The sequence below is a fragment of the Phyllostomus discolor genome, chromosome 2 (genome assembly GCF_004126475.2).
Source record: "Phyllostomus discolor isolate MPI-MPIP mPhyDis1 chromosome 2, mPhyDis1.pri.v3, whole genome shotgun sequence".
Taxonomy (NCBI): domain Eukaryota; kingdom Metazoa; phylum Chordata; class Mammalia; order Chiroptera; family Phyllostomidae; genus Phyllostomus; species Phyllostomus discolor.
The window spans coordinates 43,486,138-43,500,149 of NC_040904.2; the positions used below are offsets into that span (position 1 = coordinate 43,486,138).

The 14,012-nt window shown below is 43.3% G+C and overlaps 1 protein-coding gene across 2 annotated transcripts in view; it reads right to left on the bottom strand.

Moving 5' to 3' along the window:
• Nucleotides 1–14,012, bottom strand: part of MCF2L2 (MCF.2 cell line derived transforming sequence-like 2) — a 210,982-nt gene that overhangs the window by 43,513 nt on the left and 153,457 nt on the right. For both annotated transcript variants that reach the window (XM_036017746.1, XM_036017745.1), the window contains exons 17-20: nucleotides 13,399–13,514; nucleotides 12,009–12,078; nucleotides 1,993–2,085; nucleotides 1,217–1,309 (exon numbers count right to left, since the gene is read on the bottom strand). In XM_036017746.1, coding sequence (XP_035873639.1) covers nucleotides 1,217–1,309; nucleotides 1,993–2,085; nucleotides 12,009–12,078; nucleotides 13,399–13,514 — 372 coding nt within the window. The remainder of the gene's footprint in view (nucleotides 1–1,216; nucleotides 1,310–1,992; nucleotides 2,086–12,008; nucleotides 12,079–13,398; nucleotides 13,515–14,012) is intronic.

Genomic DNA, 14,012 nt, shown 5'->3' on the forward strand with positions numbered 1-14,012 from the left:
TATCAAAGCATGCTCACAGGTATCACTCATGTGGGGAAGCAGTGAGCCGTCCTCCTTAGTCTCACACTGGAGTGACGTCTGCAGGTACAAAACAGCAGCCACGTGGCCCAGGAGCTTCTTGTGCATTAGCACTGAGCAGCTCTCTCCACGCATTTACTCACTGCTTCCCCCAGTGAGCAGGAGGTTCAGGTATCTTCATTTTACACGTGAGAAAACCTGTGCCTAGCAGGCCCAGTAGTCCCCACAGCTGGTAGCTGCAGAGGCGGTCCAGCCCAGCGGGCTCTGCTGAGGCAAGGCTTCAGCACATTTTTCTGAGGGCAGATGGTTGGGCCATGAGCCCAACCTCCACGAGCCTCAGTTTCTTCGTACTCCAGAGCCTTCCGACACATCTGATTGTGAGGATTAAGTAAAAAATACACGTGGGAAGGAACCCAGTAAATGGCAGTAGCTTTTTTTTTCTTTTCTTTTCTTTTTTTTGAGATAGTAGCCACAAAACACAACCTGGAGGAACGGCCCCAGCCTTCTCCTCGGCTTCCCGGGGAGGCAGCCCTGACAGTGCCTCCCGCCCGTTCGGGGTGTCTGGGAGCACTCTTCTGCAGGTGTGCCGGTGTCAGAGAGAGAAGGGCTGTCTAGGAGTTCTTCAGAGCACAGTGCATTCTGTTCTAATGCTCTTGAGAAAGATGCTAAATCTAAGGGTGGAGGCAGATGTTGCAAAAAGAGAGAAAACTTCAGTTTTGCCTTCTCCCTTCCATTGTCTTAATGCACGTAAAAGAGTGACTTAGGGGAAAGTCATACCTCTTTCTTGAAGCTCCTTGCCTCATCCATAAAATGGAGCAGATGATGTCTTACCTGGAGATATCTTACAGGAGAGTAGAGAGAGGCCTGGTGGCCTCCCTATCCCCCCAGTTGCCAGCAGTGTGGCTGCAGCCCCTCTCGTCACTTGGCTCCCAAGCACTCTCCTCCCTTAAGCCAGGCTCCTAAGAGAGTCATGCCTTGCTGCCTGTTGGACTAGCCAGGCTCCCAGGTCCCTTGCAACTCCATGATTCTTTCATCTCATGCTCCAGTGAGGAGGGCTGCTTTAAACTTGGAGGACTGAAAAAGCTCAGAGGATGGGTATCTTCACCTTTGGAAGACAGTCACAACTCTAAGGGAAAGAGCACCACAGTGCATCCATCTGTTTGCCCAGCACGGAAAAGCACTGTCTTACTGACCTTACCTTCAACAGCATCTGGTATTTTATGAGTCTCTGGCTCGGTCCTCCAAGATACTTAAAAAGAGGGAGATTGTGATCCAATTGGCGCTGGCATACCTTTTAAAAACAAGCAGAAACAACATAAAACAAAACAAACAACACATACAGAAAACAAAAGTGGTGGCATTTAAACACAAGAAATGAAACAGGCCGTTCACAGACAAGAGGGGCAGCCGGGTTGACCAGGTTTGCACGCACCGTTGCTGAGCTGCTCAGTCTTTGGGGAACTGCGTGCGAAGTGAACAATAGGGGAAAAGGGACCGCTTGGCTGTATTCTTATGAGAAGCTAGGGAAGCAGGGCCGTCTATTTCTTTTAGCAACTAAGTCTACCAGAGCACAGTGGGGCATTTCAGGTGCTTCGGAAAAGGAGGCAGCCTGTGTTTAGAGTTTGGGTGTGGTGGGGCCTGGAGGGCACATCATGGCTCACTGATACCATTCCCAGGAGCACTGATGTCTATCTAACCTTTTGGGCTGAATTCTATTTTTAAAACCTATCTCAGAAGAGGACTCTGGTTTTCTCACCAGGCTACAGCGGTCCCTCACAGGCCTGTCCCACAGAGACCCAGGGCAGCACGGAAACTTCCCGTGCGCAATTCCAAAACAGGGGAGACTTTCAATAAACGTAAATCCCCATGCCAAATGCCTCTGCCGAGCTCACACTCTTGAGGTCTTTAAAAACTTGATGCACAGAAACATTGTCCAGAGAAAACAATTTGTGGGAGACATAATCTCAACGTTACCCCAAAGTAGGCACAGTCTTGACATTCTTGCCAGATTGCCCTAGCTCGGGGCAAATTCTTATGGTATTTAAAATAGATCTGAAGATCTTCTTTCTGAATGGGAAAAAATTAGAACAAATTAGTCAGGTAGTATTTTTCAGTAAGTGGATAAAACAGTAGTTTATTCATTCAACACGCCTGAGGTCTTCTTAAATTTTATTTTATTTTATTTTTCTTTCTTTCTTTATTTTTTAATATATTTTATTGATTATGCTATTACAGTTGTCCCATTTCCCCCCTTCACTCCCCTCCACCCTGTACACCCTCTCCCACCTACATCCCCCCCTTTAATCATGTCCATGTGTCATACTTATAAGTGCTTTAGCTTCTACATTTCCCATACTATTCTTACCCTCCCCCTATCTATTCTCAACCTACAACCTATGCTACTTATTCTCTATACCTTTTCCCCCTCTTTCCTCCTCCCACTCCCCTGTTGCTAACCCTCCATGTGATCTCCATTTCTGTGGTTCTGTTCCTGTTCTAGTTGTTTGCTTAGTTTCTTTTGGTTTTGCTTTAGGTGTGGCTGTTAATAATTGTGAGTTTGCTGTCCTTTTACTATACATGTTTTTTTTATCTTCTTTTCTTAGATAAGTCCCTTTAACACTTCATATAATAAGGGCTTGGTGATGCTGAACTCCTTTAACTTGACCTTATCTGAGAAGCACTTTATCTGCCTTTCCATTCTAAATGAAAGCTTTGCTGGATAGAGTAATCTGGAATATAGGTCCTTGTCTTTCATGACTTGGAATACTTCTTTCCAGACCCTTCTTGCCTGTAAGGTCTCTTTTGAGAAATCAGCTGACAGTCTGATGGGAACTCCTTTGTAGGTGACTGTCCCCTTATCTCTTGCTGCTTCTAGGATTCTCTCCTTCATTTTTACCTTGGCTAATGTAATTATGATGTGCCTTGGTGTGTTTCTTCTTGGGTCCAACTTCTTTATGACTTTCTGAGCTTCCTGGATTTCCTGGAAGTCTATTTCCTTTGCCAGAATGGGGAAGTTCTCCTTTATTATTTGTTCGAATACGTGTTCAATCTGTTGCTTTTCCTCTTCCCCTTCTGGTACCCCTATAATTCGGGTGTTGGAATGTTTAAAGATGTCCTGGAGGTTCCTAAGCTTCTCCTCGTGTTTTTGAATTCTTATTTCTCCATTCTTTCCTGTTTGGTTGTTTTTTTCTTCCTTCTGGTCCACGCTATCATTTTGAGTCTGTTTCCTTCCCATCACTACTGGTTCCCTGTGCATTTTCCCTCATTTCTTTTATCATAGCCTGCATTTGTTCATCTAATTTACGACCAAAATCAACCAATTCTGTGAGCTTCCTGATCACCAGTGTTTTGAACTATGCATCTGATAGATTGGCTATCTCTCGGTCGTTTAAAATGATGAGTCCTGAGGCCTTGATCTGTTCTTCTGTTTGAGATGTGTCTCTCTCTCTCTCTTTTTTTTTTTTGGTCTGGTCACTCCTGTTACAGTGAGGGGTGATGCCTTAGGTGTTCACCAGGGCTGGGCACCCCAGTCACTAGATTGTGACGTTGTATGTGGAGGCAGGGGTGGGAGAGAACAATGGTGGTAGCTCCATTCTCCATGGGACCTCAGTCCCTTCTCTGGGATCCTGGGTTGTGTGCTCTGCCCGGTTCCACAACTGCCACCTCACTGAGTCCGCCAGCTGCCGCTTGCATACTCAGGGTCCACCTGCTGTGATCCTGCGTGCCCCAGATGCCTTAGGCGCCCCAAGTTGCCTTATGTGCCCACCTCTCTCTGCTCTCCTCCCCACAACCCACGCCGTGACCCTGGACCCATGCCTGGCTGCTCCTCTCCGCCCCTCCTACCGGTCTAGATGAACGGGTCTATTTCAACTTCTTGGCTGTCTGACTTCCATTCAGATAAATTCTCTATCAGTTCTAGGTGTTATTCTGCCTCTAAATTGTTGTCGTTCTAATCTTGGTTGTGCGTGGAGGTATGGTGCATCCACCTATGCCTCCATCTTGCCAGAAGTCTATTTTATTTTTTCTACCACCATTTATCCCCCCCATATCCTCTTCCACCTCCACCCACCCTCCCTGCCCTACAACCACCCCGCTGCTGTCTGTGCCCGTGACCTCTTTCTCACTGTGTGCTCACCTCAACCCCTCTCCCCTCCCAGAGCATCCCCTCACCAGAGCTGTCAACCTGCTCTCTGTCTATGAGCCTGTTTCTGTGTTGCTTGTGAGGTCAGTTTGTTCATTAGATTCCACATATAAGTGAAATCATATGGTATTTGTCTTTCTCGGACTGGTTTATTTCACTTAGTGTACTATTCTCCAGATCTATCCATGTTGTCACAAAGGGTAAAATTTTCTTCCTCTTTTTTTATGGCTGAGTACTATTCCATTGTATAAATGTTCCATAGTTGTTTCATCCAGTCATCTGCTGATGGACATTTGGACTGCTTCCATATCTTGGCTATTGTAAATAATGCTGCAATGAACATCAGGGTGCATATATTCTTTTGGATTAGTGTTTCAGGTTTCTTCAGATAAATTTCCCAAAGTGGAATCACTAGGTCATGAGGCAATTCCATTTTTAATTTTTTGAGGTAACTCCATACTGCTTTCCATAGTGGTTGCACTAATCTGCATTCCCACCAACAATATATGAAGATTCCCCTTTCTCCACATCCTCACCAACACTTGTTTGCTGTTTATTGATGATAGCCATTCTGACAGTTATGAGATGATATTTTACTGTGGTTTTAATTTGCATTTCTCTGATGATTAGTGATATTGGGCATCTTTTCATATGTCTATTGGCCACCTATATGTCCTCTTTGGAGAAGTGTCTATTCAGGTCCTTTGCCCATTTTTAATTGGATTGCTTGCTTTTGGGGGGTTGTTGTATTCTCATTTTCATCTGTTTCAATGTACTTTTTAAATTTCTTCCTTGATCTCATTGTTAACCCATTCTTTATTTAGTAGCATGTTATTTAGCCTCCCTGTCTTTGTGCGTTTTACAGTTGTCTTCTGACTGACTTCTTGTTTTATTGCACTGTGGTTAGAGAAGGTCCTTAATATGATTTCAATCTTAAGTTTATTGAGTCTTGTTTTGTGTCCTAACATGTGGTCTATCCTAGAAAACGTTCCATGTGCCCTTGAAAAGAATGTATATTATGCTGCTTTGGGATGAAATGCTCTAAATATCAATTAAATACATTTCTTCTAGTGTATTATTTAAAACTGCCATCTCCTTGTTGATTTTCTGTCTGCAAGATCTATCCATTGATGTCAATGGGGTGTTAAATACTAGGACTCTAATGCTGTCAAACCCTCCTTTTATATCCATCAAGGTTTGCCTTACATATTTAGGTGCTCCTATGTTAGATGCACAAATGTTTGTAAGGATTATATCCTCTTATAGAATTATTCCCTTTATCATTATGTAGTGTCTTTCTTTGCCTCTTACTATTCCCTTGGTTTTAAAGTCTATTTTATCAGTTGTAAGTATTGCCACCCCAACTTTTTCTTCCTTTCCATTTGCATGAAATGTCTTTTTCCACTTCTTTACTTTTAGTCTGTGTGTATCTTTTGTTCTGAGGTGGGTCTCTTGGAGGCAGCATATATGTGGGTTTTATTTTCTTATCCATTCATCTACCTTATGTCTTTTGATTGAAGCATTTAAGCCATTTACACTTAAGTGATTATTGATGGGTACATATTTATTGCCATTTTATTTTTTTAACTAAGTTCCTCTGTTTGTTTCCCCTTGTCCTCCTTGTCCTCCTCCTTCTTCAAGCAGGCCCTTTAATATTTCTTGTAATACTGGTTTGGTGGTAACAAACTCCTTTAGCTTTTTCTTGTCTGGAAAGCTCTTTACTTCTCCTTCAATTTTAAATGCTAACCTTGTTTGGTAAAGTAGCCGTGGTTGTATGTCCTTTCTTTTCATACTTTAAGTATTTCATGCCGATCTCTTCTGGCCCAAAATGTTTCTGTTGAGAAATCAGCTGACAGTCTTATGGGAGCTCCCTTTTGGGTAACTGACTGCCTTTCTCCTGTGACTCTTACAATTCTCCCTTTATCTTTAATCTTTCCCATTTTTAATTATGATATGTCCTGGTATGGGCTTCTTGGGTATATCTTGATCAGGACTCTCTGTGCTTCCCAGACATATATGTCTCTTTCCTTCACCACATTAGGAAATTTTTTGGTCATCATTTTTCAAATACATGCTTGATCTCTTGCTCTTTCTCTTTTCTTTCTGGCACCCCTATGATGCCAAGGTTGTTATGCTTCACATTGTCCCAAAGGTGCCTTAAACTATTCTTACTTTTTTAAAATCCATTTTTCTTTTTGCTGCTCTGATTGGGTGTTTTTTTCTACCTTGTCTCCCAAATCATTGATTCAATCTTCTGCTTCATTCAACATAATGTTTGTTCCTTTCAGTGTATTCTTTCCTTTGGACATTGCATTCTTCATTTCTGATTGGGTCTTTTTTTATGGTTTCCATGCCCTTTTCCATGCTGTTGAGTCTCTTTATAATCATTACTTTGAATTCTATTATCTGATAAATCTCTTGCTTCCATTTCACATAGCTCTTCTTCTGGAAAATATTCTTTCATTTGGGGCTTGCTTCTTTGCTACCTGTTTTGCTTGTCTCTTTGGTTTGTTCCTATGTATTAGGTAGATCTGCTACGACTCCCAGTCTTAGCAGGATGGCCTTAGGTAGTAGATATCATGTGAAACCCAGTGGCACAGTCTCCCTGATCACCTGTGCTGGGTGCTCCAGGAATGTCACTTGTGTGGGTTATGTGAGCCCTCCTGTTGTAATTGAGTCTTGATTGCTATTGTTCCATTCATTTATGAGATTACCTCTCAGGCTGGCTGACTGTGAGGCTAAACCCCAACATAGTATGCAGATGCTGACCACACAAAGAGGTATTCACCTTGGCAGGGTTTAGTGCCTGTCAAGATCTGCCTGTGGATGTGCTACTTGTGAACCCTACTGGATTCTGCTGTGTTGTTTTGTGAAGATATACACTGAATGTATTGGTTCTGGGCATCTCCAGAGGGACTCTGGCTCAGATCTTCATCAGAGGCTGCCTGTGACTGGTCCTGGGCAACATATTTTGAGCTATCAGAGATCCACAGCTCGTGGCTCCCTCTGTTGGGCCTCTGCTTGTGAAAATGACCAAGCTATGCACCAAGGCCTGCTTTTACCAGCACTGAGCCAGGAGGCAGGTCAGCAGAAGCCTCTAAGCTGCCAGAGATCACCTCCATCTGCAGGCTGCCTATTAGGCTTAGCCTCTAGCTGTACTCTTTACCATGGCATAAGCTGCACAGGGTGGGGCAAAAGAAACTCCTGTGGGCGGGGCTATTGCTGCCCTTCAGGCTGAGGTCACCTGGAAGGCAGTGCTCTGACCAAGAAAGATGCCTGTGCTGTATGGGCAATGACTGAGCACAGGGATCCTGGGAGCTGGCCAGTCAGCTCTCTCCCCAGACTCACCAACTCCAGACTCATAGGTCTCTAGTTCACTCTGTACTCTCTCCATCAGAGCCCAGGGTGAGTGGCTGCAAATGAAATTTTGTATGTTCACCCTTTAAGAGGGTGGTGTGTCTCTAGCTGTCTCTTTCTGGTGGACAGAAACCCCACTGCTTTTCACAGGCAATGTTATGTGGTTGCCTTCCCTGGTCCTGGTGCTCTAAGCTGGGGAGCCCAGCTTGGGGTTTAGACCCCACACGTCTCATGGAGAACCCCCCATAGCTGAGATATTCGTCCAGGACCTCAGCTGCTGCCCATGGGAGCCCAGCCAGTCTCCTCGTGCCACCTCACTTTCTGTCAGTCTTGAAGTGGCTTCTTCTGTAAGTGCTTGCTTATAAGGCTTCTCTCCAGCTAGTCTTCGGTTGGTTATTCAGAATTATTTTTCTATAATTTAGTTGTAATTCCAGTTTGGTCCTAGGAAGAGAGTAGTGTAACTCCCACCTAATCTGCTGCCATCTTGGATCCCAAGACTGAATTTTTCAATGGGTGTGAAACTGGGGATGCACAATCAATGCCCTAATGTTGGAGTGAGCATGTATAGGGCAGCAGAAAGGGGGCTAAAAACAGCCATAAGTACTAAGTACAGGCCTGAACAAGGTGCTTTGGGAGCAATTACAATACTCTGGTAAATAAATAAGTAAACTCGTGAACAGGAGTTGGTTTTGGTCTGTATTGTTCCTCCTCTGTTCTTCATCCAGGATACCAACATTTCCTTGAAATAGTTATTTTCTCCCCAAATAGTTGTTTACTGAGTGATAAAACTAACACCCTCTCTTTATTACTGTCATCATTATGCCCATTCTAGGGGGGAAAAACCCCTAAGAAACAACAGATAGAAATATCGCAGAAGAAGAATGTGGCAGTTTGGACAAAGCCACACAGATATAAATCAAGTGGGCAAGCCCCAACGTGGCAAGCTTTGCCTGACACATCACTTTCAATCTGTAGCAAAAGATTCCAAGAAGAAAAAGGTACATGACTATCTCAGAGCTAGAGATCCACAGCAAGTCCAAGTGCCTGTGCCACCCTGAGACCATGAGAAGGGACACACAGCTGCCGATATCCCACCCTGAGCCAGTGCAGTCAGCGGCAGCTTCATCCGCTCCATCAGAAAAACCTGGTCTGCGGGCGCTGTGCTTGCCACAGAGCCCACGCTGCTCGGGCAGAGAGGCCCGTGTATCATGTCCTTTCAGATTTCTGTGCCCACATCTTCCCACTACAAGCCACTTCTTGATGTCCTTCTTACGGACATGAGTTATTTTCCCCTTACGACTTCGACTCAATTCCACTTCTAAACCCTGCTATAGTGAATGAGCTCCACTCCTGTATCTTTTCCCCTGTCCTGATGGATTATAAGTGGCCATGTCACTATAAGAGCTACAGCGACTCTGTCTTTTGCTAGTCTCTCCAGAAAAAAATTGTTAATGTACACAGCGCACACACACACACACACACACACACACAAATTTAGAAAGCGAGGTGGCCCTTGAGAAATGTAGTGCATACTAGTTGAGGAACTAGATTAATAATTCAAAGCTTAACAATAATACATTCACTATGCATTCACTTAAAAACTCTCTATTGAGTAATTGTGATATGCTGGCACTATTCTGAGTATGTTTGTTAAACTCAGTGGCTCCCTTAGCGTAGGAGTCTAGACATGGAAAACGTTTCTGCCATCATGAAGGCTGGGCTTATAGAACATTACAAATTGATTAAGTCATCTCTTCCATGAATAGTCTGTCAGAGCACAAAGACATTGGCCTTTCGCTCCTAAAAGAATTCAAGGTTTCTATGCTTTCTGCATTCACCACCAGAAGATTCTCAGTAGCTGAAGGAGACTTTGGAGATCCAGCTTCCCACCCAGTGAAACACCCTTAACAGCTGTCACCCTTCCCCAAACTCTCCCAGTGGCAGAGAAGGACCTGGTTCTCTTAGTGGATGCTGAGCTGACACCTGCATTTCTGAAACCTTCACTGTTTGGTTACGTGTCCGCCCTTTGAGCAACACAGAACATTAGAGGCCTTCAAGTACCGAAATACAACTATTGACCTCCATTTGCTCTTCAGCCCAAAATTCCTTGGAGAAAGGATGTGCATTAACCAGCAGCATATGAGATTGCCCGTTTTCCCTCACCTCCTTACAGATCAGGAGGCTAAAAAAATTGCTACTAAAAACTCATTCACACGGGGAGACATGATTGCTTATGAATTAAGACTGTGGGCCCTGGTGGTGGATGGTCCAGGTTCAGTTCTTAGCTTTGTTGATCACAAACCCAGAGGCAGTGATTTAACCTTCCTACACCTCAGGCTTCTCATTTGTTAAGTGGGCCGTCTCCTGTGGTTGTTGTGAGATTAAATGAGTGATGCACAGAAACCCCTTGTCAAATGCCTGACCCAGGCAGAGTACCCAACAAGTGGTAGCTATTGTCACAGCACTTTCTACTTTGTAGAACCCTTCTGTATGCACCATTTTACTTGATTCCCACAACAACTTTACCTATTGGTACTATTAAACCAGTTGTCAGGGGCAGGAAAGTGAGACTCCAGGGGCTAAGTGACTTTCTTGAGATCACGTGGACAGCAGCTTGACTTAGACAAGAAGTTCTGTTTCCTGAGTCCCGGCCCAGCGCTCTTTTCATTGAGCAAATAAGACCAAAAGTGAACCACTGGCAAAATATGATTCTATGTAGAACTTGGTCTCTGAGGTAGAATCTCCCTGGGGGCTCTAGGTGATAGAGCCTGATGAGAACATTTGGCCAGAGCAGTATTTCAAAATTCACATCTATGAATTCTGCAAATACTATCGAGAAAAGCTAAACTGCTGTAGAAAATAAAAGATGGTAGGCCAGCCTCACTGGCTAACAAATACAAGTCTTTGCACAGCAGTAGCCAATTCCCTCAAGGATTCTCAAAGATTAGATAACTGTGGTATTAAGATAAGAATTTATGACCTGCTTGTTTTCCCTAACACCATGAATCATTATATGCAGAGTCTGTGGCCTGGATTGAAGATTTCTAAGGTGTCTCCCCACATGGAGAACTATTAAAAGCCTTGTATAACTGTAGGAGAGCAATTCTTCTAGGAAAAGATGTTTAGTTAGCAATTCCCTGACCATTTCCTCATACTTGGACAATTTTCACTTGTTGTATCTATTTTTCCCCCACAAGAATTCGGTCCTTTTCTCATTCAAAAATTGAAATGTCTTTGCAATAATGACATAAGCATTTACAAATTATTCCTAAACTCTAAAACTAGATTTCACTTTGGAAGTCTGATGAGTGCAAAATTTTGAAGTAATGTAAAACATTAATAATACTGTAAAAATAATTCAATAAGGACGTTAACCAGATTGAACACAAAATAGTTATTAGTGTACTATCTTGAATTCTAGCACCTGATTAAAAAAAAACAACAACCCTACGCTGGGGCTGTGTGTGGAAAGGCCACACAGGGCCATGGAAGGGACCTTCTAGCTCTTGAGGGTTGGAAGCTCTGTTTTCCCACTATGTCAGATACCGCAAAGCCCAGGTATTTTTATTTGCTTGCTTTCACTTTATCAAAGGTACTGCTCTTAAACTTAGCGGCCATAATTTGGGTCTAAAATTTTTAAAATTTGCTTAAAAATTTGGAAGTTGTTTGACCTGTTGTCTCAGGCTCACAAAAAGTAAAACAGACAAGAATGAAGAGGAGGGCTAGCTGGGAGAGAGAAGAGATGGGAATGGTTGGTCACATAGAGGGCACCAGGACCGCCTGCATGGTCCTCCTACAGGGAGGAGAGCCCTGGAGGGGGAACAGCGCTTACGACATCTCCTTGTGCCAGCTCTGAGAGAGACCACCGGCCCCAACAACCTGTTTATTGCCCACAACAGGGGTGGAGAAGCCGTGAGAGGCGAGAGAGCTGTGCGGTGAAGGGAAAGTAGTCAAGAGGTACGTTACGTAGTCAGAGGTAAGGCAGGAAATTCACAAATTGGGTGCTAAACATCAGAGAGGCTGTAGATGTAACATTTTCCAACTACCCTCTATGCTGTGCAAAATAACGTGGGCGTAAATATATGCTCAGGGATTTGGGGGTTAACATCAGTACTCCTCTTGAGAGTATTAATACAATGAGTGAGGAACGTAAGTGTGACTCTGGCTCTAAAACAGTAAGGTTAGTCATTCAGAGTCATTCGGGACCACCTGCTTTGGGTTGCCTCGGGCGGTGGGGAGGAGGGCAGTCTTGCACTTCTCTGGGCTTTGCAGGAAGCCAGGCTTGTAAGTGGCTCCCCCCACCAGTGGGAGCTCAAACTGGACGCATCTCACACTTGGTGTGAAGGACCGCAAAGGACTCCTGCTTTGCATTCAAAAGGCAGATGTGATTTTCAGACCATTGGTATTTCTATTAGCCCTTGTCCCTTACACAGAAAATTAAGGGCTGACTGAATCACACGGTTATTTTCATTTACTGGGAACACAGACTTACTCTCTGGAGGAAGCAACGTGCCAGAAGTTCAGGATTTTCAGTGCACTTTTCCAATTCTTTCAGAAAAGTCCTAGGGAAAGAATGGTATAGTAATGCTTGTTAATCATTTTTACATGTTAAATATTAAAAAAAATAAAATCAGCCCTGACTGGTGTGGCTCAGTTGGTTGGGTGTCATCCTGAAAAATGAAAGGTTGCCGGTTTGATTCCTGGTCAGGGCACATGCCTGGGTTGTGGGTTCCATCCCTGGTCAGGGCATGATGTTTCTCTCCCTTTTTCTCTCTGCCTTCCTCTCTTTCTAAAAATAAATAAGTACAATCTTAAAAAAATAAAGTAAAATCAAATAAGTTGTTAAGAGGTGCCTAGAACAATGTTGTTTTTCAGGCTTTATTGCTCTTGACTCATCTTCAACATGCTGATTTGGAAGAAAAGTATTCCGGGACACTACTAGGATTCCCAGAAACCATCTACAGCTGTTTTGACAATTCTAGGTACTAGCCTTTGACAGGCTAGAGGCACTGATGCTTCCTGCTACCTGATAACAATGTTAATGAGAACTGCCGTTGCTGTTGCTATGACTATCCCTGAGAGCTTATGATAAGCCAGGCATAAGCTAAGTGATTCACAAACAGTATCTCATTTAGTCCTCCACTGAACCTTGCAAGATAAGGTGTCATCAACCTGAAGTTCAAAGCAGCTGCAAAATTTCTCCATGGAAAGATGCAGCAATAAGATTTCCATTTCAGTTTTGACAACAGGTCAAGAGACATGAGATGTGGTTAGGAATCAGCTTAGGTTATTCTCCCTTCTGCCAATTAGATGTGTGCCTTGGGGGTCGTTCTAGTGAGTGAAGAGACACAACAAGCTGAGGTTTTCTCATCGGTGAAATGAGAGGGTTGGAAGATGATTTCCAAAGTCCCTTCCTCCCTCATGTCTTTAGAACTCAACATCCAAGCCGCCCTGGGCTACAAGGACAACTTGTTTGACTAGTTAGCATTTTTTACACCCTAGCTCCCAACACTACCCTATGATAGTAGGTATGTGAAGGAGTGTCTTGGTCATTGTTGTCTCCCCCACGCTGAGCACAGTGCCTGACCCTGACCGGGTGCTCAGTAAATTCGGGTGCATAAACAGATGGACAAGCCAAAGAACACACAAGCGAACACCGCGTCGGTGCCCCACACGCTGCCAACGTTCCACAAGTGTCTCCCCCGTCTTCCCCAAGCATCTGGGGCACTGCTCCCTCCTTTGTGTCCCATCCCATCCTCTGGCTCTGGACTAGTTGCTGAAGCCTAAAAATATCTAAGCACTCTCATCACCAAATTCCATCAGTCTGACTTCCAGCCTTCTCTTACTTCCCATTTTTCCTGATGATGTGAAATATTATATACCTGTTGTGAAATTCGTAAAGTTCTCTAATATTCCCAAAGAGAAAATCCTTGTTATTCTGCAGAATGTCTGGAATCAGATGCTTCAGCCAAATAAAATCCATCGGAGTGATATAACCCTGCAGAGACAGAAACAGGCTTTACAGATAGGAACATATAAGAGATTATCTGAATTGGCCATTCCAGGGAATAAAACTTTAATGAGATAAACAGAGAATATGGTACACCTATTTCCTGAGAGCCATTTCGCCAAATTCTTTTGCTATTATTTTTCTTATCTGTCCATCTTCAGAAGAAGAGGGTTTATTAATAATGATAATAAAATGGCATTTTTATAGGAAGAACAAACATATTTTTAAATGATTATGTTATAAAGTCAAGTGTGCAAGGAAAAAACTTACCCATCATTCATGACCTATTGCAATTACTATTGTCCTGTTATATTTCCTTCATGACTTTTAGAGAGCTTATTTTATATGGTTATAATCACAGTACATAAATAATTTGTATTCTGTTTTGACATATATATTTTAGAGTCTGCTTGTAAATTTCTACATATGTTGTTTTTAATTTAATCTTATAAACATTTCCAATATATCTACAAAGTATTCAAAATA